This window comes from Myotis nattereri (genome assembly GCF_964212035.1).
Source record: "Myotis nattereri genome assembly, chromosome: 8".
Classification (NCBI taxonomy): domain Eukaryota; kingdom Metazoa; phylum Chordata; class Mammalia; order Chiroptera; family Vespertilionidae; genus Myotis; species Myotis nattereri.
The window spans coordinates 65423711-65448044 of record NC_138083.1 but is presented as its reverse complement, the minus strand read 5'-3'; the positions used below and the strand labels follow the sequence as shown (position 1 = coordinate 65448044).

The following is a 24334-nucleotide window of genomic DNA, read 5'->3' as shown; positions in this document are numbered from 1 at the left end:
CCTGCAGGGTCCAAGATGGATCTCCCGGCGCTGGTCGCTGCCCCGATCCCGACCCCGCGCGGGGCCCAACATGGCGGCGGCCCCGGCCGACTCCGCCGAGGCCCAGGCCCGCCCCCCAGCCAGGGCCCCGCGCGCCGCCGCCTGCTGCTACTGCGGGGACCCGAAGATGGCGGGTCGGAGCCGCGGCGAGGGGAGGCCGGGGCGGCGGCGGCGGGTCCCGGGCCGAGCCCGCCGCCCCTCGAGGACGACGACGACGACGACTCCTTCGTGGTGCTTCTGGAAGTGCCGCGCGGCGCCGCGACCGAGGCCTCCGGGCGGCTGGAGGCTGAGCCCGGCGCCGACGCGAGTCCTGCCGGCCGGCCCCAGCCGGGCTCCAGCGGCGCCGCCCCCGGCCCTGGCGCGGCGGCCCTCGGGGACACCGTCGCCGTCGGCGGCCAGGACTTACTGGTGCGCCTGGACCGCGGCGTCCTCACCCTGGCCTCGCAGCCGTCGCCCCCCGACCCGCCGCCGCAGGGGCCGCCGCCCCCGGGCCCGCCCGCGCCGCCGCCGGAGGAGGCCGCGAGCCCGGCCGAGGGCCGCCGCGGGGCCCTGGGTCCCGGCGCGCTCGGCTACCGCTGCCCCGAGCCGCAGTGCGCGCTCTCCTTCGCCAAGAAGCACCAGCTGAAGGTGCACCTGCTGACGCACGGCAGCAGCCAGGGCCGCCGGCCCTTCAAGTGCCCGCTGGACGGCTGCGGCTGGGCCTTCACCACCTCCTACAAGCTCAAGCGGCACCTGCAGTCGCACGACAAGCTGCGGCCCTTCGGCTGCCCGGTGGGCGGCTGCGGCAAGAAGTTCACCACCGTGTACAACCTCAAGGCGCACATGAAGGGCCACGAGCAGGAGAACTTGTTCAAGTGCGAGGTGTGCACGGAGCGCTTCCCCACGCAGGCCAAGCTCAGCTCTCACCAGCGCAGCCACTTCGAGCCCGAGCGGCCCTACAAGTGTGACTTTCCGGGTAACCCGGGGCCTGCGGGCGGCTGCGGGGGGTGGCGGGCGCCCGGGCCCCAGGGCCACCTCCGGTTGCTCCGAGTGGGTGTGGTGGCGGGGCCGGGCGGGGTGTACACTCGGTGGGCCCGGTGCGAGGGGCGGGGACGGGAGCGCTCCCGTGCTGGGTGTGTGTGCCCTAGCTGTTCCCGGGGCACCTGACCCCCTGCCTGGCCGTGGGGATCAGGACCGCGAGCTCGCACAGGGGGTCACAGTTGCCCTTCCCCAGGGTGGCGGCAGCAGATGGCTCAGGGGGTGCTTCTGGTTAGTGAAAGAGAGAACGCGTCTTCCCGGAGTTTTGTTAGGAGACAGGTCTTTGTTTTCCTCCGTCTCCTCATTTAGAAACATTCACTCAGATATTCGTGGGGCACACCAGTTGGTGGAGCTGTCCAGATGGAAGGCCTTAAGATGGTGTAGCACAGATTCTGTGCCTTTAAAAATAAATAAATAAATAAATAAATAAGTAAATAAATAAATACACACACACACACATACACACACACATACATGTATTATTGATTCTTTACAGAGAGGAAGGCAGAGGGATAGAGAGTTAGAAACATCGATGAGAGAGAAACATCCATCAGCTGCCTCCTGCACACCCCCTGATGGGGATGTGCCCGCAACCAAGGTACGTGATTCCTTGACCGGAATCAAACCTGGGACCCTTCAGTCCGCAGGCTGATGCTCTATCCACTGATGCTCTATCCACTGAGCCAAACCAGTTAGGGCGATTCTGTGCCTTTTATACTATTCTTTGGACTTCACAGTTTTGTCAAGTTCTTGAAATTATCCTCCTGTGACAGATAAAGTGACTGAGGCCAAGCAAGGTGGAAGAGAAATCCGGTGGTGGTTCTTTGTCCACAGTGATTGCCTGCAGCGGCGGGGAGATAGGCTTCCATACCTTGAATTCTTGAATTCTTTACCGGGGTTGCGGTGTAAGTGCTCTGAGAGAGAGTGCCCCAGGGAAGAGAAAATTCCTTCCTAGGAAGGAGCTGGCCTGGGGAAGTAGGGTAGGAGGCATTGCTGGTGGGAAAAGCTGCAGGGCCGAGGCAGGACATGTGGGCTGGGGAGGGTGTGGGAGGGCCAAGTAGAGGGTGAAGGACCTTCCACCACCAACTCATTAAAACAGAAAGGCAAGCACGCACCTAGCCTTGGGTGTGTTGACATGTATCACACATTCGATGCTCTCCTAATGTAAAATATAAAATATACTCAAGTATAGAGAGCTTGGAAGAGTGAAATGCAAAATGCCAGCAGGTTCTAGAGTTTCCCTCCCATGTGCTGTAGATGGTTTCATGTGGCCCTCTTCCTGGAGGACATGGCTTCAGGCCACTGATTGGAAACCTTTTTCTGTCATACACTCTGGGAATCTACTGTGGCTTAAAGACTGCACAGAGGGCATGACTCTGAGTGTACTACTAGGAAAATCAGGGGTCTAGCCTGCTTTAGGCCAGGAGGTCTTCCTGAAGTTTTGAGCTCAATGATCTGTGGGGTGTCAGTGTTTGAGATGGGGTAGAAGCAGGAGAGGGATCAGTGAAATGTTCCAGGTTGAGTTTCCTTAGGGCTGCCCTAGGCAGAGGCAGTGGGAATGGTGAGGGGGCGCCAGATGCAGAGGCAGAATAAAGGGCTGGTTTGTCGATGGGGGTTTGTTCTATGGAGGCACAGATTTAGCTTGCTTCAATTTATCTGAACAAGTGTATGACTTCACCAAAGCCCAAAACAGGGAAAGGAAGGGAACTGGGGAAGAGTAGATTTATGGCAAAGTGTATGATTTTAGGGCATTTAGAGGTCGATTTTCCCAGTTCAGTGTTGCCAGGGACAGGGTTCTTTGGGCCAGTACTTTTGTGTGGTGCTATGCAGCATGTATCTGCTGGGTGGCTTACAGGCACTGTGGTAGCATGTTAAAGGCTCTGAGAAGAGCTGCTATGAAGACACTTGATAGGCATCTTGCAGCCTGATATTTTCCACCCTATTGGAGCCCTGGATGTTTTTGTCAAAGGATAACAATTGGTGTGGAAAGTCTGGGAGTTGCTCAGGCAGGCTCCTTTGGATGGTGGCTCAACTGGGGGCTGAGGATGGAGGTGATGGGAAAGACCATGTGAATGAAGATGACTCCAGTAACCTCCTTTGACAGAGTAGGGAGCCTTGAGGAAATGGGCAAAAGGAGAAAGAGAAGCCAGATGACAGGTGGGGGCTGCCTGTTGCAGAGGATATCAGGGACGACATTATATGTGTAGAGGATGCAGCATCACCCCAAGGGCTTGAAGGTCTCAGATATTACGATGGTTTGTGGCCCTTCCAAGCCCAACCCTAACAGACAAAATCTTGTTCCTTAGTATCTAATTTCTCCCATTGGATTTTCTTGGATTTTACACCGACCGCATTGACATTTGAGTTCTCAAAATGTATGCAAGACCTGTGCCACAGAATGGAGCAGATGGCTGCGATTGGAGGACTTTCCCTTGATCAGAGCCTTCATCTCTAAGTCATTTTAAAACAGGTGGCTTTCGTGTGCTTGTTGGCTACTCTTAGCCAATCCTACTTTAGCTACTGCAAAGCCAGATGCCAATGGTAGTAACTTTCCAGAGGTGCTTCTGAATCATTTTTTCCCTCGTCTGCTTCAGTGCCAGCAGTGTCCTGGATGGTGGCTAGTGTAGCTGTCTTCTGTGATTTTACCACACCAGTGAGCAGGTTTGTGTTTTCTTTGTTCAGGCTGTGAGAAGACCTTCATCACGGTGAGTGCTCTGTTTTCCCATAACCGAGCCCACTTCAGAGAACAGGAACTCTTTTCCTGCTCCTTTCCTGGTTGCAGCAAACAGTATGACAAAGCCTGTCGCTTGAAAATTCACCTGAGAAGTCATACAGGTAATGAGCTAGGGAATGCAATGTAATTTGGATCCAAGATCTGTCTTTGTAGTAGCTTGTATTTATAATTACTTGGTGTAACTTTTTCTTTTCTAAGGTGAAAGACCTTTTATTTGTGACTCTGACAGTTGTGGCTGGACCTTTACCAGCATGTCTAAACTCCTGAGGCACAAAAGGTAATTTATACATTTTGGTTGAATTACAAGTTTTGAAAATGAATGAATTATTTCTTAGTAGCAGAAGCCTATGGATAAACTATCTCAGATTTCTTTACGTTATAAGGAAAGCCCAGTGTAGATAATTTGGAAGTTCACAAAGCTTTAAGCTTAAAGGAAAACACTGAGAATCCTGATCACCCAAAGTCACCCAAAGTTTTTTTCTTTGTATACTTGTTCTTAAATTTAATTGGTACCTGTTGTGTACAATTCTATACTTCTAAGAAAATTATGGTCTGGAATAAGCTTTCCTCATGTAAATACAAACTTTCCATGGTGATAATGATGACCTTGGAGGGCTTAGCCTATAAGAAGGTGCTGTTCAGCACTTCTGTGTATTTCATGTAATCTTCCCAAGAACTCTGACTCTGATGTTCTTACTCTCTGTTTCGCAGTGGGACTCAAGAGGTTGGGCAGTTTGTCTATGCTTGCATAGCTGGAGTTTTGAGTGTTTAATATACATATGTTACTCAGAAAAAGACAGTGTTTATGCATGGGCTTGAGAAGGTCCTTTCGCCTTTTAGTGGATTTTCTGTGCACACTTCTTGTTGCCCTCTGTGGATTGGGAAGCTTGTTTATTATTGGGATTCTTAAACTTGAGGTAGCTTTATCAGTACATTGAGACTCAGCTCTTTCTAGATTGAAGCAGCACTGATTTTTCTGTGTCTGACTCTGGGGTCGGCTAGGTCATTAAAGTAAAGTAGAATTTCTAATTACAGGGTGGCTAAATTGCAAATCTGCCCATGTGGGCTAGAGACACAATTAAGGTTCTCTGAAATGTACTAATAAAAGTTTTTTTTTTTTTAATGCAAAGCATTTATAGTTTGGTATATTTTTCAGAGTTTTAATCAAAGAATCACCTTTGAGGCCTGGTGCCTCTGGGCTGTGTGAGTAATCCGTGTCATGTTTTTCTGTCCTGGCAGGAAACACGATGACGATCGGAGGTTTATCTGCCCTGTGGAAGGCTGTGGGAAATCATTCACGAGAGCAGAGCATCTGAAAGGCCACAGCATCACCCATCTGGGTACAAAGCCGTTCGAGTGTCCTGTGGAAGGTAGATTTTAATACGTTATTTTGAGCTGTAAACTAGCACCATATCCACATTGATGTTCTAATTTTTAGCTGTTTAAAGGTAAGTTTTAGTTGCCTAAGGGCAAGGTGAGTATAAGTTGTAGCATTAGATTTACTTGGTTTTTAGTTAATTGCTGTATCTTGAGAGCATTGTATTGGAAAGAACAGACTTCAAAATCAGACCTGTTTTGACTGTTGGCCCTGCAGTGCACTTACTAGATCTGTGGCTCTAGTTAGTTACCTGTTTAATTTGGTAGCTGTGAGGACAGCTGGTTGTTTACATGTCCCTACCAGGTCATGAGCTGCCAAGAACCCCATCAGTGAGAAGGTTGGTGTTTTCTTTGTTCAGACTGTGAGAAAACGTTGGTGTAGAGCTCCAACAGTGGAAAATCAGGGCATGAAGGAAGGTGGCTGTATTTTTGAATCTATCTTGTTTTCCTTCTGACCTGCATGTAGGTTTGCGGTCTTATGGACTGGTTAAGCAGTTGAGTAGTCAGCAAGGGAGTGCCAGCTCCAGGCTTGGCTTATGTCCCTGACTTAGGGCCATTTGCTTGGTCTCTCTGGGCATCAACTTCTCACTGGTAAAATGAGAGGAATAGGCCTTAGAGGTCTGTTGAGATAGCTTCTAACCTTAAATGTCATAGAATTATGGCTGTTTTTTTAGTAGTAGCTTGATAGAGATGATTAGTATAAATTTTTTAGCACTTGAACATTAAAGGAGTTGTTTAACACGTAATTTAACTTAATCTTTCCAGCAGCCCTGTGTAATGGGTAATGAAACAGGATTAGAGTTAACTTGTTCAGGGTCACACATATTACACACAAATGATGTGGAACTTCAAATCTCCTTTTTAAAACAGAGTTTGCTTTCAAATTTAATTTCTTATGATGCTGCTCCAAGAGGTATTCATGTATGTCCCTTGCTAGTGGCCAAAACATGGGCATGCATTGTCTCATTATTCTGATACCAGAGGCCCGGTGCACAAATTCATGTATGGGTGGGGTCCTTTGGCCTCAGGGCCGATAGGGGCTGTCTCTCCCAGTCCAGTCCTGATCAGGGCCGATGGGGGAGGGAGGAGGGGAGGGACCAGGGGAGGTTGACTGTGGGAGCGCACTGACCACCAGGGGGCAACTCCTGCGTTGAGCAACTGCCCCCTGGTGATCAGTGCATGTCATAGCGACCAGTTGCTTAGGCTTTTATATATATAGACTAGAGGCCCGGTGCACAAAAATTTGTGCACTCGGGGTGAGGGGTCCCTCAGCCAGGCCTGTGCCCTCTTGCAGTCTGGGACCCCTCGGGGGATGACCACTTGCTGGCTTAGGCCTGCTCCCCAGGGGATTGGGCCTAAGATGGCAATCAGACATCCCTCTGGCAGCCCGGCAGCCCTTGGGGGATGCCCACTTGCCAGCGGGGAGCAGACCTTAGCACTGCTGAGGAGGCAGGAGGGGCTCCCACCACCACTGCTGTACTGGCAGCCATCAGCCTGGCTTGTGGCTCTGCAGAGCTCCCTCCTGTGAGAGCGCATTGACCACCAGAGGGCAGCTCTTGCATTGAGCGTCTGCCCCCTGGTGGTCAGTTTGTGTCATAGCGACCAGTCATTCCCAGTCTTTCTGTTGTTAGGGTCAGTTTGCATATTACACTTTTACTATATAGGATAGAGGCCTGGTGCACGGGTGGGGGCCGGCTGGTTTGCCCTGAAGGGTGTCCCGGATCAGGGTGGGGGTCCCGCTTGGGTGCCTGGCCAGCCTGGATGACGGGCTGATGGCTGTTTGCAGCTGGTCACACCCCCTTCAGGGTGGGAGTCCAATGGGGTGCCTGGCCAGTCTGGGTGAGGGCCTGAGGCCGTTTTCAGGCTGGCCGGCGACTGAAGCTCCCAGCCTCTCCTTTTTTTCTTTTTTTTTAATTTTTATTCTTGGATTTATTTACCTTCTATAGCTGTCACTGGAGCTGAGAGTTAGCTCTAGCTCTGAGGCCCGGCTCCAGCTCTGAGGCCGTTGCTGGCTGAAAGCAGGTATCTGGAGCTTGTTTAGCTTCTATAATTGCAACTTTGTTGCTTAGAGTATAGCTTAGAGCAGGCCGAGGCAGGCGGGGAACCTGACTTCCTCCATCACTGGAGCAAGCAAGCCTCCTGTTCGCTTCAGCTGCCTGGCTGCCGGCCGCCATCATGGCTGGCAGTTAATTTGCATATTCTGCTGATTAGCCAATGGGAAGCGTAACGGAGGTATGGTTAATTACCATGTTTGTCTATTATTAGATAGGATGATGAGGAAATGTCAGCATTGGTTCCTTGATAATCTGTAGGTTTAACACTTATCATTCGTTTTGTTCCAGGGTGCTGTGCCAGGTTCTCCGCTCGTAGCAGTCTCTACATTCACTCCAAGAAACACCTGCAAGACGTGGTTGCTCCAAAAAGCCGTTGCCCGGTGTCCAGCTGTAATAGACTCTTCACCTCCAAGCACAGTATGAAGGCACATGTGGTCAGGCAACACAGCCGGCACCAAGGTCGGCTTGATTTATGACCCTCTTAGGGAGCTACAAAGATGTGTAAGCTTGACCTGTGTCAGAGAAGCAGAAGGGTGTCACTCTTTCCTTAGCTCCTTTCAGAAGTTGGCTGAGTCCTAGGTTAAGTTACTCTATAGTGCAGTGAGGTCTTACCAGCCCAGGGAGCATGGCTTCCAAGTCTAGTGGCCTCTTTGGACTCTGCTGCCACTTGCTTCTGCCTCACTAATCCTTGTCTGAAGTGCTTACCTTGAAGAGTGTTTAGTATTCCATGTTGCTGCCTTTTCTGTGTTCAGTATTCCATGTTGTTGGCTTTTCCTGCACATGTCTCCTAAATCTGTATCCCCCTGTGATCTCTGTCCTAAGTTCTAAGCCTGCTTCTCCACCATTTCTGTCTTTGGATCTTTTTTCTAAGTCCTATCTTTCTTTCTGAGCACACTGTGTCTCTTCTCCATCCTACTGCTGAGGAAAGTCCTTGAAAACAAGAACAGAATTGTGTTTCAGGATGTGGCTGGGGCAGGGGTGTGAGGGCTGAGAAAGAACCATGACAGTTTTCCAGAGGGGGAGTCTGGGTGCACAAGGGCTTGTTCATCTGGCTACATGGTGGCATGGAATTTAGAATCCTGCCTCTTGAGGCCACATGCACAGTCCTACAGTTAGGATTTTGAGGGGTCTGGATTGCTACATGGCTGTCTCCCCTGCTCATATCACCCTGCTCTCTGGGGCATGGAGGGGTTGCTATGCCTGGCAGGTCCTAGCCAGTGAAATCCTGGCTAGCCATAGAGTTACCTGAGCATGTTGTTAACCAGGCCCTGCTCATTGTCACCTGTGTGACAAGTAGCACCAGCCTTGGGGTGCAGCCAACTTCCCAGCTGTGTGATCCTAAGCAGGGCACAGGTCTGTCAGCCCTGGTTTCCTCATCTTTTAAACACAGAATTTGAGTGGTTCTCAGAATGAAATGTCGAGTTAAAGTGCCTAGAGCAGAGCTTGATGAGTAGTTTAGTTCAGTGAATATTGTGTCCTTTGGCTTCTTTTAATCCTATTTAGTGTGGTCATTTCTTCCCACTTTTGGCTGTAACAGTGATTGCTATTCAGCTTTGTATTTAAAGAAGCTGCCCTTCTAGAGACTAGGTGTCTTGAGGACTCATGGTAGAGATTGTCTCCTTGGCTCACAGAAGCTAGTCAAGTGCCTTATGCTGGTGTTCAGAGGCTCTCAGTGATAGAACAGGTTCCTGCCTCTGTCTCTACCTGCCCAGCTCTGAGCTGGTGTTCTGTGATACCATGCGCCCAGCCTCTGCTCCTTCCCCTTTCCTAGCCTGGCTCATTTAAAAGTCAGCAACGGCACTGTTTTTTGCTTTGGGTGTGAGAACCTCTCAGATGCTTCTGTGGTGCCTTTTTTCCACACCGATTTATGATGTGACGTTGACTTACTTGTGTGTCGTTATTCCCTGTCACAAGTGAGGGGTAGATGACCAGGTGTTGGCTCAGTGCTCGCCTTGTGAGAAATAGATGCTTTGGAACGCCTATATACTAGGGACTGACTTTGCCAGGGGCTATGGCAGTCTCTGGATTAGCTGTTTGAGTTCTTCCTTACAGTGGTCCCGGGATTGGGGCTTCCGCATTACTCTGTCACTGACAAAAGAGGCTGAGGTGGAAATGAGAAGGATTTGCCTGGGTCACATAGGCAAAGAAGGACTGGAGCAAGGTCATGATTGTAACCTTAGGCTAGATGTTCTATTAATTAATGTTTATTTAGTGATTTTTTTAAAATACCTGGCTCTTACACATAGCAGGTCTCCAGTAAATATATTTAGAATTACTAAAATGCTAAGTAGGAAATGTATGAACAAATTAGTATCTATTTGCACTGAGGTTATTATTAATCGTTTTATAGGGAGCTGAATCCTCAAGATTGTCAAGGGAGTTTTTGGAAAGTTTTGAGACAGACAAGTTTTTATTTTAATTTCTCCAAAGAATCACTATCATTTTCTTTCAAATGTTTCATTAGTACTAAGAGATAATTAATGAAGACGCAATAATATATTGATCCTATTTTTAACTATGAAGTAATATGACAACTAAAGAAAGTATATTCTAAATTTGATTATTTTAATATTTATTTTGGGGGCAGACGCCTAGAGTAGATTCTTTCATAGATTTGCATGAAAAATATAATAGGCACGCTGATGTGGTGTCCACAACCAGAAAGTATGAGTTTGGGATTAGCTTAATGGTTGGTGTGGAAGGAATAGAGCCAGGAACTGAGAGCCTTTTCCCTCTGGCTAGACCCTGGCACATTCTAGAAGCTGCAGGTAGGAATTTCTTAAAGAAAGAATAACATCAGGTCCTTGCTTGTTTTCGGATTTGGGGTGATTGTGTGCACTTGTGTATAAACCCCCGACTTGAATATTCATTGAAATTTTTTAAAATTATGGTAATGTTCATTATTCCCCCAAGGGTGTTCTGATCATTTAAGTTACTTAATTGGATAACAAATAAATAATTATAGTATTGGCCCAGTACATAAGACAAAATGAAGAGGGATCTACTGGAATTGTTTGTACTATAATTATTAAATGCTGCTTAAGGGCCAAGCACTGTGCCTAGTGTTGAGGGACAAAGTTGGTCAGACAGACTCTGCACCCTCAGAATGATCATAGCAGGGGTGGGTGGATGAGTATTAGAAGTTGGGAATACAATGGTGGAAGGGGAAGGGATTCACCTCCAGAGTGCCTGGGGGACCTAATCTCAGTTCTCTGCAGCTCCCTAGAGCTGGGTCCCACAGACCCAATTTTTCACCACTGATCACCCCCAGATGACTCAAATTTGTTTTAGAGTGGCAGCTAGTTGATGAGTGAGGCATAGAGTTTGATGAGGAATGAGATGATACAAGCTGATTCCAAAAATATCCTCAGCACCAGAATTCACTTTGTATCTGACTTCTGAAGATTGGTGTGCCATGGAAAGTTTTAATCTTTTCAGGTGTAGTTATTGTGGTATAGCAGAAGGAGTACAGGATTTAAAGCCAGAATGACATGGTTCAAGTCCTGTTACCAATTAATGTGACTTCAGAAAATGTTATTTAGACTCGAGTCACTTCCTCTGTCTGGAGAAATCCCTGTCAGTTTGAGGATTTGAGACAACATATGTAAAATGCCTGACATGTCATCATGCTGCCTTCGTTCAGCATGTGGCCATTTTCGATGTGCCACGCAGCAGGGGCAGGAAGAAGGCAGTAGATGGTGCCTTTAATGGGTTGCTTAACATCTTGAGTACAAATAAAACTTCTTAATCTTTAAGGGCATGTAGTAACTAGTGCGTTCATTCCTTTTCAGATCTCTTCCCTCAGCTAGGAGCTCCAAGTTCTCTTCCACTCAGCAGTGAACTAAGCAGCCCAGGCCAAAATGAGCTCAACAACATTGACCTGGCCGCGCTCTTCTCTGATGCACCTGCTGATGGGAGTAGTGCAGCAGGGGCCTCGGACGAGACGCTGACCTCTGGAATCCTGACGATTGATGTGACTTCTGTGAGCTCCTCTCTCAGAGGGAACCTCCCTAATAATAGTTCCTTAGGGCCGATGGTCTTGGTGGCCCACAATGACATTCCTCCCAGCCTGGACAGCCCTCTTGTTCTCGGGACAGCAGCCACAGTTCTTCAGCAAAGCAGTTTCACTATGGATGATGTGCAGACTGTAAGTGCAGGAGCATTAGGCTGTCTGGTAGCTCTGCCTGTGAAGAACTTGGGTCAGGACCCACAGGCTTTGACCTCCAGCAGCAGTTTACCAGCGACCACCACCACACTGACCTCTTCAAGCACCCCACCAGGAAACACCAGTGTCCCAGAACTGCTGACTTCCATCAAAGTGGAACCAGACTCGCCTCCTGGCCCTGGTGCTGTCAGGCAGCAAGAACGAAACAGAGAGGTACCTTGGCCTGTGTTTTCCAGCCTTCCAGGAAGGCACAGTCCTCAGAAAGACACAGGCCTGAGAGCAGGGACTGGCAACTTCTCTTTGGTATGAAGTGCTATCTTCAGTCACTACCACCTAGCTTGCTTCTCTTAAACACTCAATTTTGAGGATGTTCTGGATGAATTATTTATGTGTAGACATTTCTTACTCTTTGCAAAAGGATGGAGCCCTGGACTACAAGTTTGGAAATCTGAATTCTGATCCTGAGTCTGAACTGATTTCATTTTTATGATCTTGAGCAAATCACTTGACCTGTCTGAGCCTTAAATTCTCAGTTCTAAAATGAGGGGGATTGGTTAGATGATTTCTAAGGTCCTTTTGAGTTCTTTGTGTGATAATGTGTTTCTTTTCTTGAAAAAATTGGGAGTGTTTCATAGTGTTGAAATATCCTGCCTTTGTGCTTTTCACAAAACAAGTCCTTAGACTTACTCATAACTAGAGGAAGAGGAATCATGACATCAACGTCTTTAAAATTTTAATGAAAACTTAAAAATCACTCAAAACAATTAAAAAACAACAACACTAGAATTAAGGGGGGAAAAGGGAGTGGTTTGTGAACCTTTGTTTCTGGAAAGTTGGGAGTAGTTCTACAGATTGAAGCTTGACAGTGAATATACTTTAATTATATTTGTCAGGTATACATTTAACAATTTAATTTAAAATATAATTTAAAGATTCTTTGAATCTGACTTTCCTCAGGCTCAGATGGGAATGATCAAATAGGTTTTCTCTGTGACACAGGTTAAATTTGATGGTGATATTGTTCAAAATGTTAAATCTTATTTTACCACATTTAAAAAAATGTTTAATCCTTTAAATTAGGATCAATTTTGAGGGACGTGATTCACTTATATACCATAGAGCCAGCTTTTTTATGTCTGAGTCTGAGAGCAGCTCTGTCTCAAGCCTCTTCTGGTGTCTCACTTGTTGTGGGAGCATAGCCACATGTGCTCACCTCTGCTTTGGTGGCTGCAGCAGTTGCCAGGTGTGCAGGTGCCTGGGCCAGAAAGGGAGATGGCGTGGGGAGTCACTACCTGAGTAACTGTGGGTGGAGGTAGGAGGAGCCACCATGACCATGATCCTGACCCTTGTTCATTTTCTTGCTAGCTGAGTGACGGGCTGCCTCGATTCTCTGAGCACAGATGGTGTGTGGTGAATGGGTTACAGGTATGCCATGAGCTGTTTAGGGGTGTTCTTTTTCTTTTTGTAGTGATAAGTACAAACTTTTTCTTATAAAAACATTCACAAATTTACAACAGTTGAAGTCCCATTTAAATACTATTTGGCTCCCTCAGTAATCTTCCTGAATTCAGTAACTAATTATTATTTTGGTATGTAAGGTTTTGAGTTAAGCACCTGCCGCCAGAGCGGCCTCTGCAGTGGGTATATGAGATAGGACCTCCCCAGGTCTGCCATACAAGTATTGTGTGGCAGGCTCTGAACAATGTTGGAGTGAATTAATGCTGCAGTAAATTATCACTGCAGGAAGGGTGGTTATTTGTGTCAGACAGCAGAGAAGTATGTAATTCATTTTTTAAGAGTTTCTGTGTAAAATATTTTAGTATTTTAGACTTTGGAGGAATAAATGTGGCTTCTCTGGATAATAAAATTATGTGTATTGTTCCAACTCTGATTTTGTGTAGCTATCATTATAATTGGATGTAATATTTGATTCTTGGTGAGCCTTTGCTGGAGATTCTCAAAGAGTATTGGACTCCACTCTGTTCAGGAAGCAGAGTTATTACATCTCACTAGTTCCTTTGCTACCCTCCCTTTGCTGTTTGGATCAAGTGACTGACACACATTTCTTTGATCTCAGGAAAGTGGGGGCTCAGCAAGAACTGATTCCCGAGCCATTCAACTAGCCAAGAAAAAAAAGCAGAAAGGAACTGGGAGCAATGCAGGTGAGGCTGTGTGTGCTGCAGTGCTGGGGGAGTGAGGGTTCTGAGTGTTACCTTGGGATTGAATTAGGGACAGAAGAAACACATAGAATGGGTGTTTCTATGTTCTTTGTGTTCCTTTTATGCTCAAAATGCCCTTTCATCAACTCCTTAGTTTTATGTGAATTTAAGGAAAAAAGAGTTCCTAGCAAAATTCTCAGCATCAGTGTGGACATATTTTATTTACCTAAAAAAACGGAGTGAATATTAGTGGTTGTTACCAGGTAGGCTGCAAAGTAAAGAGCAAAGCAGACCAGGTGTCAGAAAAATAGAGGTAGAAATCTGATGCTTAATGGCTGCTGGCCTTTGAGCTTAGAGTTAAGAAAATGCTGAGGACCGGCTGCTGCTGTCCACAGAGCCAGTCCCTGGGTGGCATGAGGCATTAAGGGCACCCAGTTCAAACTTATGTTGAAATCTAATTTTAAAATGTCAGCAACTTTTTGAATTTTTAAATAACACTAAGTGGACCCAACAAGACCTGCTTGCTAGTTTGTGGCCTCATGTGCCTATTTGTCCATCCATCCTGAAAGTGGAATAGTGGGATGTAGTGCTTAAAGGAAACTATGGTAAATTCTTTTGTAAAGGTAACAGTGAATTCTTTTTAATATTATTATTTTATATATTTAATTTGTCTTTTATATTTATCTAAAATGTATTTATAAAATGTCAGGAGGTATGTAGGATTAGCAATATAATTTTATGTCTTTCTGTACTTATTAACATAGGGCTTTTTCTTTAAAATAATAACAACTCCCTGTTTTCTTTTGATCAGTTCTCTTAAAGCAAATATTGTCCTATAAGGAATGTTGTACATATCAGTGTTTATTGTGACTGAGGAAGGTTACCATATAGTTCACAAAGTACCCAAATAGGACTTTTTAGAGATAATAATAAAAGAAAGTATGGTGGTGGTGATCTATAGAATGAAAGAGTTCAGCACATAATTAGGCAAAGTTGATGAAGAAAACCAAATACTAATTTATTTAACCTGATAGGTAATCTCAGCTTGAAGGGGAAAAAAATACTATGAACATTTAGGAATATAATACATGTTATATCTATTGCATTGTTTTGAAGCAGCATTATACATGTGGTTTTATATTTTTTAAAAATATATTTCAGCATTATCTTTTATATCTTTTCAGGGACACTGAATAAAAATAGCTATATATTAATCATACTATCATCGCTTCATTAAAAATTAACACGATTTCCTTAACATCAATATCTAGCAAGTATTCAACTTTCGTCTCAAATCCCATAGATGTTTTTATGACTGTGTGGATCAGAAGCTAAATAAGGCTCATCTGTTACTGTGTACTGACATGCTTCTTAAGTTTCTTCTATAGCTGTAGGTTCCTTCTTTTCTCTCTCTCCGTGTATTTGTTGAAGAATTTGGCCAGTGTGGAGTTTGCTGATTGTATTCAGTATAGTGTAGTTTAACAGGTTCCTGTCTTCAGTGTTTCCTATAAATTAGTAATTACACCAGTAGGTTTGATCTGGTTAAAGTTTGATTCTTGGGGTAGGCTGGGGGTTAGCGTAACTCTCTTGCAGTGCGGGGCTCTTCCAGGGGGTCTTGACATTACGTGGTCTGTCCTGTGTTGTTAGTAGTCGTTGATGATCAGTGACTGGATCTATTAGAGGTTGCAGAAAGATGATATTCTGTCTTTCCTTTCTCATTACTAGCTAGAATACTTCTGTAAAGAGCAACTTCTCATCAGTTTTTGTTTTGGTTTTTTTTTTTTACCCTGATACAGTTCATACAGGAAAGTCAGAATAAATGTCTAAATATTTCTGTTTATCAGTTTTCAAAATAATGAGCTGGTTTCTTAGCATCTTAAAATAGCGGTCAAAGTGCTTTAAACATTCTATAGACTTCTATGGGACCTGTCAAGTATTCAGCCTTCATATGTGAAGATAGTAGAAGAATTTTCTTTAAGTTCAAAAGCTCACATTTTGCCACCTATATACCGTCATTGCAAAGCACTCTTGTGATGGAGGAATGTAAATATAGGCCCACATTCCCGTTTCCAAAACCCTTGGGACTGTGTTTATTTCTTCTGACATTTTATTTTGTTTGTTTTTTAAAAATATATTTTATTGATTTTTTTACAGAGAGTAAGGGAGAGGGATAGAGAGTTAGAAACATTGATGGGAGAGAAACATTGATTGGTTGCCTCTGAACACACACTGACCGGGAACGGAACCCACAACCTGGGCATGTGCTCTGACTGGGAATCGAACTGGTGACCTTTCTGTGCATGGGATGATTCTCAACCAACTGAACCACACTGGCCAGAGCTCCTCTAACTTTTTTTTTTACTGAGTCAAAGAGCAAAATCCCAACTATGTCTTGTCTAGAGGAGGCACATGCTGGGTGGAAATATCTAGGAAGGTTAAAACTAAGATAAGAAAATAAAGGAAAAGCAAGCAAAAATCACAAAGCAGGGTTAATACTACTAGCATTGGAAACATACAATTTAAAGATGAGCACGTGAGGCAGAGAAGATTGTCTCTGTTTTTGGTTGCTGTTCACATATAATACTAGGCGACTTGTGACCATTTATGTGAATATTTATATGAAGGCTAACAATACAAAGGAAAAACCTATGGAAATCTAGAGTTGAATGAATAAAAACCTAGCAACATCCAAAGTGGTTAATTTAACTCATTATTTGCAGATCAAACGGCAAAAGATCTGAAAGGTATTTACAATGGGAGTAGTAAAGTTGATTCAGTATATCTTACTCCATGACTATGGAATATTTATAGAAATTAAACTGAACAAATTAGGCCATCAGGAAAAGCATTACAAAGTCTTTAGGCACAACCCCCCAGTCTGACTATACATTTTTGACCATACTATGGTAAAATAGGAAGTAAAAATTACTTGGAAAACAAAAGAAAACTTACCAAACTCTTGGGTTAATGAACACGTAAAAGCTAATTACAAATACTTATAGAAAAGATAGATAGGCATGTGGTTAAAAGTTTCAATTCTGAGCAAGCAGCTTTTCTGTGCTTCAATTTTTTCCCTTGTAAAATGGTAATAAAAGCAGCTATATTGGATTCTTGTGGGGGTTAAGTGAGATAATACAGGTAAAATGCTTAAAGCACTTTGAATCTTAGCCACTTGTTAAGGCTGAAAAGCAGGGGATGTGGCTAAAGCCAGTTGCAAGTTTAAGCCTATGGGTGCCTTCCTATTAAATAAGAGAAAGGAAGCTAAGTGGAATAAGCTGTTATTGCAGGATGGATGGAAAAAGAACAAATTTAAGAAGAATCAGAAATCTGGATTTTGATGCTAAAATATGATAACCTATTCATATTTTAAAAAAATCATTCTTTGTGGGTCAAACAAAAAATCGTATGTAGATACAGCTTCTAACTTGTCAATTTCTACTTCTGAGCAGTTTTACCAAGAAAAAAAGGCATAATTAAATTTCACAGATTCAGTGGAAAAATAACTGAATATCATGTAAACTCTATGATAATAAATTGGAGTGCTTGCAACAAAATGCATATTTTTCAGGAAAACAAATCATCATTATTCAAAAATCACCAATAACTGTGGATGAAGTTAGTATTTCAGAATCTCATGCTTGCCATTGGTTATACAGCTTCTACTTGTCCATGGAACATGTATAGTAGTCACTGTTCTAGAACTTTTGTGGAAAATAGGGAACACCCATGATCTGGATACCAAAGTTTGACAAAGATACTCCCCAAAATGGGAGCTGTAGATTGATGATGGAAATGATGGAAATGTTCTCAAAACACAGGATCTGGCAATATATTTAACCTTATATTCTGAACAGTGAGGTTTAGTCCATAGCTTAAGGATGATTTAATGTTGCTACTGGGTTTGTTATCATAGGTCGGTCAAGAACTTTATTATTTTTCTCAACAGATTTTGTATTTATTTTAAAAAATTGATATCCATTACTGATGGAAATAGAATATAATAAAGGTTCTGTAGCCCAACCAAGAGTCAAAATTATACTTAATGGCGAGCTAACAGAGGCATTCTAGATGCACGTAAGAATTACTTTTGTTACCATTATTACCTTTGGTATTTAATTTTGTTCTGGAGATTCTTGTATTGAAATAAAGCAAGAAAGAATAAGAACCATAGGTAAGGAGACATACAATAACTTAAATATGATTTGATTGTTTATTGGAAAACCCCCCCAAAATCAACTGAAAAACGATTAGAAATTAAAAGATATTTAAGTGGCCAGTTATAAAACATATAACCACCTGGAGTGTCCTGTATGGCAGCAGTAGCTAATTAGGAAATGCAATGGAGAAAATACCTCACAATGGCAACAAAAATTACAAAATATCCAGGAGGAAATTTCACAACTGTGTAGAACCTGAATGGAGGAGACATAAAACTTGACTGAGAAAATGAGACGGGGACGCCTTTCTTCTGATAAATATTCCTGCTGCGTGTCCGAAACAACACAGATACCACTGCTTGCATTCTGATTGGAGGTGGGGTGGGGTGGAGCATTTGATAAAACAGTAAATCATGTGATAAATGTGAACAAAACAAGGAAAGGGGTCTGTGATGGTTTCCAGTTTTAAAAAGGTAGACAGAGGCCTCACAGGGAAGGTGACACATGGAGGAGGTGAGGAAGGGAGCACATGGACAGATCTGGGCGAAGGACTCCTGATGAGCACCTGAGAGGGTTGGTGGAAAGGCGGTTGTTGGCAGAGCCAGTTAGGGGAAAGTTTTGGCAAGTAGAAAGCCGGTGGGAGGCCAGGCTGCTTAGGGCCTCAAGGTCATTGTCATTTGGCTTTCACTCAGAGTCAGATGGGAAAACAGAGGCATAATTAAAAGGTGATGTGATATTTTTAAAGGGATGGTTCCAGCTGTTTTCCTGGCAGGGGGGCGAGTGGGAGTTGGGGCAAAAAGAGCAGGTAGAGGTTTCTTCATTTTCCTGCAGCAGGGAAATGAGAGTAGCTGAGATCAGAGTGGTGACTGAGCCAGTGGGTAGAGATGGATAAAATAGATCTCATAATGATAACAAAAGTAATAAAGTATCTTGGGATCACCAGCGATGAATATACAGTATACTGGGCCTGAATGAGGTCCTGCTTAAAGTTTTAAATTCATCTGGAGGAATAGTGAGAATCTCCATGCAGGCTTTGAAAAGGAGAAACAGTGAGGTGGGGAGACAGTGAGCTGTGCTGTGACCTAGGCATGCTGAGGAATGTTGGTGATGAAAGCCTGGCCGGTGCCCTGGAGGAGGGCTGGTCAGCAGGACAAATGGGGACAGCTGGAGTGTGGCACAGAAGTCATTAAGCAAAGGACTAGTGTTCAGTAAATGGTTTACTCTTTGGAAAAAATAAAGATGCATTTTTTATGCACTTTCCCCTGCAGCTCCACCACCCAGAGAAAATTGCTTCTAATGTTTTGATGTTAAACATTTTCCTATGTGTATAAACAGCCTAATTTTGAAGAAATGGCACTTGCATATTTTTATCTGCTTTTTACTATTAATATGAAAATTTTTCATTGTGAATAAATATATTTTTATAGTATATCTTCCACCCCCCTTTTTATTAAATTTATTGGGGTGACAGTGGTTAACAAAATATTCAGGTTTCAGGTGCACAATTCTACAACACATCATCTGTACACTGTATTGTGTGTTCACCACCCCAAGTCGTCTCTGTCCATCACCATTTACCCCTCCTCCACGTCTTTCTACCCCCAATTCCCACCCCTCACCCCCATCCACATTCACCACACTATTGTCCATGTGCCATGAATTCTTTTTTTTCCTCTCAATCCCTCCACCTTCCCCCCACCCCTGAAAGAGGTCAGTTTGCTCTCTATGAGTCTGTCTCTGTTTTGCTTCATTTTGTTAATTAGATTCCACATATGAGTGAAATCATATGGTATTTATCGTTGACTGGCTTATTTCACTTTGCATAATGTTTTCTCCGGGTCCATCCATGTTGTTGCAAAGGAAAAGATTTCCTTTTTTTGTGTGTATATTTTTATTGATTTCAGAGAGGATGGGAAAGGGAGAGAGAGAGAGACAGAATCATCAATGATGAGAAAGAATCATTGATCAGCTGCCTCTTGCACACCCCCCACTGGGGATCGAGCCTGCAACCTGGGCATGTGCCCTTGACCAGAATTAAACTAGGACTCTTTAGTCCGCAGGCCGATGCTCTTATTTACTGAGCCAAACCGGCTAGGGCAAGATTTCCGTATGTATGTATGTATGTATGTATGTATGTATGTATGTTTTATCTATCTACCTACCTATCTACCATTTCCTTCTTTTTGATGGCCCAGTAGTATTCCATTGTGTAAAGTGTATCACAACTGTTTTATTCACTCATCTACTGATGGACACTTGGGCTGTTTCCAGATATTTGCTTTTGTTAATAATCCTGCAATGAACATAGGGGTGCATATATCCTTTCGAATTAGTGTTTCTGGTTTCTTCAGATAATTCTCAGCTGTGGAATTGCTGGGTGAAGTGGCAGTTTCATTTTTAATTTTTTGAGGTAACCCCATATTGCTTTCCACAGTGGCTGCACCAGTCTATTGCATTCCCACTAACAGTGCGCAAGGGTTCCCTTTTCTCCACACATTCTTGCCAACTGTGGGTTTATTGATGATAGCCCTCCCAACAAGTGTGAGGTGATATCTCATTATGATTTTAATTTCAATTTCTCTAATGATTGTGATGTTGAGCATCTTTTCATGTCTATTGGCCATCTGTATGTCCTTTTAGGAGAAGTGTCTGTTCAGGTTCTTTACCCTGGAACAGTGGTCGGCAAACTCATTAGTCAACAGAGCCAAATATCAACACTACAACGATTGAAATTTCTTTTGAGAGCCAAATTTTTTAAACTTAAACTATATAGGTAGGTACATTCAAGTTTAAATTCAACTTTAAATTCACGGTTTTCGTCGCTTCTTCTTTGTAGCTATCTCAAACAGGGCACCTAAAAAATGTTTCACCAACACAAAATAATTACAATTCTTAAATTGATGACAAAAATACCTGTAGGATTTGCAGCTGGTTGGAAAAATACAGGTAACTTTCTGCTTCGAGTAGGTACTTTTGTCACCTGCGCGCGATTTGCGGACGCGGCTAGCACTAACCACTGCACAATGAGGCTGCTGACTGACGGGCTCACTCAACTCGTGCATGAATCGCGTGCCCTCCCCCGCGCTGCGTGTCCCGCGGCCCGCCTGTGCCGAGTCTCCCGTTGCCCCACCGACCGACACCCACCACTTCTTCTAACGCCACTTCTTCAAAATAGATTCGCCCAGGCCGAAAACCGACTTCTGCACATGGGCCACGAAGTTTCAGTCGCACTGTACGTGGCACTCAAGGGGCCAAAGAGTCGCGGTTTGCCGACCACGGCCCTAGAAGAAAACATAGGTAGCAGAGTCAGTTGTGGAGCCAGGCTTTGAATCTAGGCCATTGGTTTCTGCCTCTGATTTTCTGCTGCTCACAAACCTGGCAAGTGTCAGAAAAACCCTTCCAGAGTGTCAGGATTTTTCTTCCTTCTTTGTACTTAATTATTTAAAAACCCTGTTTTTATGAAGTGATGATTTTTGGAAAGGAAGCTGGACAAAAATAGCCTGAAGAATATGGCAGCCATTTAGCATGTGCCGAAGTGTCCAAGGGGTGGGTGTGATTACCTGTTTGCTTTCCTCTTTCCTCTTCCTTGTCCGTGATTCTGCTGCGCCCATGGTTGGTTTGCTCAGTGGTCTCAGATCTCCTGCATGCCTGTAGCTGTTGGGGTCGGAGGGTAAGGAAGAGTCTCCACCTTCACAAGTCTGATGTCTGTCCAAGCGACACATATGAGTTTGTTAATCTTTCTCCTGTTTTCTTCATCTCTTACCTCATGACCACCCCTGTTCAGTAATTTTAATTCTGTAAGGCTGTGCAGTGACAGGTAATGGGAAGGCTGACTCCCCCAGAGTGTGGCCTCTGTGAAGGCAAAGGCCTGAACAGCACAATGTACAGTGCATTGTTGGTTTGTTTCATTTTAGGAGCCTCAGGGTCTACTCAGAGAAAAATGAAAGGTGGCAAAGTCACTCCTACTCACTTGTATGCAAACCAGAGTGGTTGGTTGTGTGGGAACCTTGTGGTGCCCGGCGGAGGTCTGCCAGGACCAGCTCCAGCAGCTGGGGTGCAGTGTGTTCAGGTCCAGTTACTGCAGGTAAGAGCCATCGAGCTGGGAGGAGGCAGGCTCGGAGGTGTCCTGGTGAGAGCTGTGGGCAAGACCTCAGGGCTCTGTCTCTGGGTGCTCCTTTCTCTCAGTGAACGGCCATTCTACCACTGTTCCAAGTCCTGTTTTATATCCTAAATCATCTGTCCATAACCCCAGCTTCTCCCTTCATCCCACCCACTGAGCTACATTTGTTCAAGCTTTTATCTTCATTAAGATCGACACATCTGTGTCAGAACTCTCTGTATGTGTCTGGTCCCCCCTTCCCATGTGCTCTGTCTTCTGTAACGTACTGGGAGTCCTGTGAGGTGTAGACACATGCCTGCTTCATTCCAAGGCCCCCTGTAGCTGTCTTGAGCTGCTTGGGCTGCCTGAGGATGGCCACAGACAGGCACTGCAGCCTTTGGATGCTGTGGCACCTGGCTCACGCTGCCTGCCCCTCCCCAGACCCTGCTTCTCTTTTCAGGGCTGGGGTGCAGGGGCTTCCTCGGGCTGCATTGGTCATCCTCATCTCTGGAGACTGCTGGTAGCACACGAGAGGATGTAGCCTTTATCTGTTAAAGGTGCTAGCTTTTAATTTTTTTTTCTTTGCACGTTTTCATTCTTTACCAAACTGAGCCCCTGAAGGGCAGGGCCAGCCACCTCTTAGACTATGCCCCGGGCCCAGCAGACTCTGCAGCTGGCAGCTACTCCACGAACGCTCATTAGACACATTCAGCTCCACACCTCTGTGTACAACTTTATTTCCAGTCTCATTTTTGAAGGGGCAGGATAGAGACGTAAGGTAATTTGGGTTTTAGAACAGAAAAGATATAAAAGCTGAGGATATGCCCCTCTGACCTGACCTGATCACATCCTGCCCCTTCACTGAGCAGTCTTCTGTGTCCTGGGTACTCGGGCCAAAGAGCACTGTGTGGCCGGGGAGTCCCAGTTAGAGATGTCACAGAACATCTGAGTCCTGAGCTGATCTGGAAGAGGGAGCAGGGAGTCCAGTCTGTGGAGTCTAGTCCTGGGAGAGGCTCATGAAGGAGGTAGGACCGTGCTGGCTATGGAGCGTCTGTAGGGTTCAGATAAGTGAAAGAGAGGTAGCAATGGGTTGGGCAGAGCCTGAGGGCGCCTGGAAGATGGGCCCAGTGGATGGCCATGCGGTTGTAGCAAACCAGAAGCAGATGTGAGCGTTTTGTGGGGGCGGGATTTGCCTGCAGAGAAATGAAAGATTTTTCCAAGATAAAGGTAGTAGAGGGGGCCCAGTCTGAGCCTTCTGAACATGGTCAAAGCCAGCAAGCAGATCCCAAGTGAAGATTGCAGGACTCGAGGTTTTGACATGGCGACTGTAAGGAAGCTGGTTCCACTGGAGCTAGTTGGAAAAGGAGTTGTTATTTTTCTAAGGAACACCAATTAAAGATGTCAGTTTTGAGGTAGAGAAACCTGGGTTTTAATCTTTTATCTTTCCCTTACCAGCTAGGGTAGTCTTGGGTAAGTTACTTAAGCACTTGGGGCTTCCGTCTTATCACATATAAGATGGGAATGATAGTGAGTGCTCAGTGCTTGATACAGAAGGTTCTTGAGACTGGAAGGAATGAGAGATACTGATGGGAGTGAGGGTGGCACCAGGATTGAGTGATGGGAGTTGTGGATGAGCACAGGCTGACGTGCAGATGAAAGGTGAAGTGTTAAACAGTTTCCTTTTCTGAATTGGACAATTAGGGGCCTGATAGCCCCTCTTGGGAAGACCTTTCATCTATAGTCCCAGCTTGACTGAGGGCTGGATTCAAGGCAGAGATGAGCCTACCTGTGTGGTCTGAGAAGGCTCCTGGAGAGCAGTGAGACACTGAGGGAGGGGTGCCCGGAGCCTCCGTCAGAGTTCAAGAACAACCCACAGGAGAGAAATTGGCACTTGGACTGCGGGGAGGTATTTGAGTGTGGGAGAGTACAGGAAAGTTCCAGAAGAAAGGCTTGGGAGGGAGGAGCAGCCAGACGGCAGGTGGTTCAGCCCCAGCTTAGCCCCCTGGGCCTTAGGCTGGGATCAGGGTGAGAGATGAGGCTCTCAGCCCCTGGTGCCAATTGCTGCTGGGTTCTCGGGCCTCACCTGGGTCAAGGGGGTGCCTTGCCTGATACACGGGGTAGGACCAGTCCTGCATGTGGCATTGATAGACCTACTCAGGCTGAGGTAGGAATGCTGTCGTGCCTGGTTAATAAAACATGTGCTGTTGCCTCCCTCCCCAGGACGGCCCCTCAGGTGAAGGAGTCTTGCCGGTGGTGCTGAGCCCGCAGTCTTCCACCTTCCACCCCCTGCTCGCCATTGGTGTGCCCGTCTATGTCCTCCAGGTCTGATGCTTTACACGTCTTTGGGTTTGTTAGTAAGATTATCACCAAGCTTCCAGCTTCAGATGCTGGGCACTGAGGTAGGCCTCAGGTGGAGATCCATTGGGTTGGTTGCCTGGATGTTTGCCACTTTCTAGAAAAGGTGGGTAAATGGCCAGAAAATAAAAGGATAAGACTAAAGCTCAAATTTGTTGTCATTATAGCTCCTACTTGT

General features: G+C 45.3%; 1 protein-coding gene across 2 annotated transcripts in view; it reads left to right on the top strand.

Moving 5' to 3' along the window:
• ZXDC (ZXD family zinc finger C) overlaps positions 1–24334 on the top strand; it is a gene marked incomplete at its 5' end in the record, with an annotated part of 26835 nt that continues 2501 nt past the window's right edge. Inside the window, 10 exons of one of the 2 annotated variants that reach the window (XM_081097584.1) lie at positions 1–994; positions 3739–3891; positions 3989–4067; positions 5030–5160; positions 7510–7680; positions 11013–11599; positions 12752–12811; positions 13464–13548; positions 21617–21786; positions 24022–24123. In XM_081097584.1, the coding sequence (XP_080953710.1) occupies positions 16–994; positions 3739–3891; positions 3989–4067; positions 5030–5160; positions 7510–7680; positions 11013–11599; positions 12752–12811; positions 13464–13548; positions 21617–21786; positions 24022–24123 (2517 nt within the window). Of the gene's footprint in view, positions 995–3738; positions 3892–3988; positions 4068–5029; positions 5161–7509; positions 7681–11012; positions 11600–12751; positions 12812–13463; positions 13549–14729; positions 16479–21616; positions 21787–24021; positions 24124–24334 lie in introns of those variants that run through there. The other variant, XM_081097583.1, reaches the window with a different exon arrangement.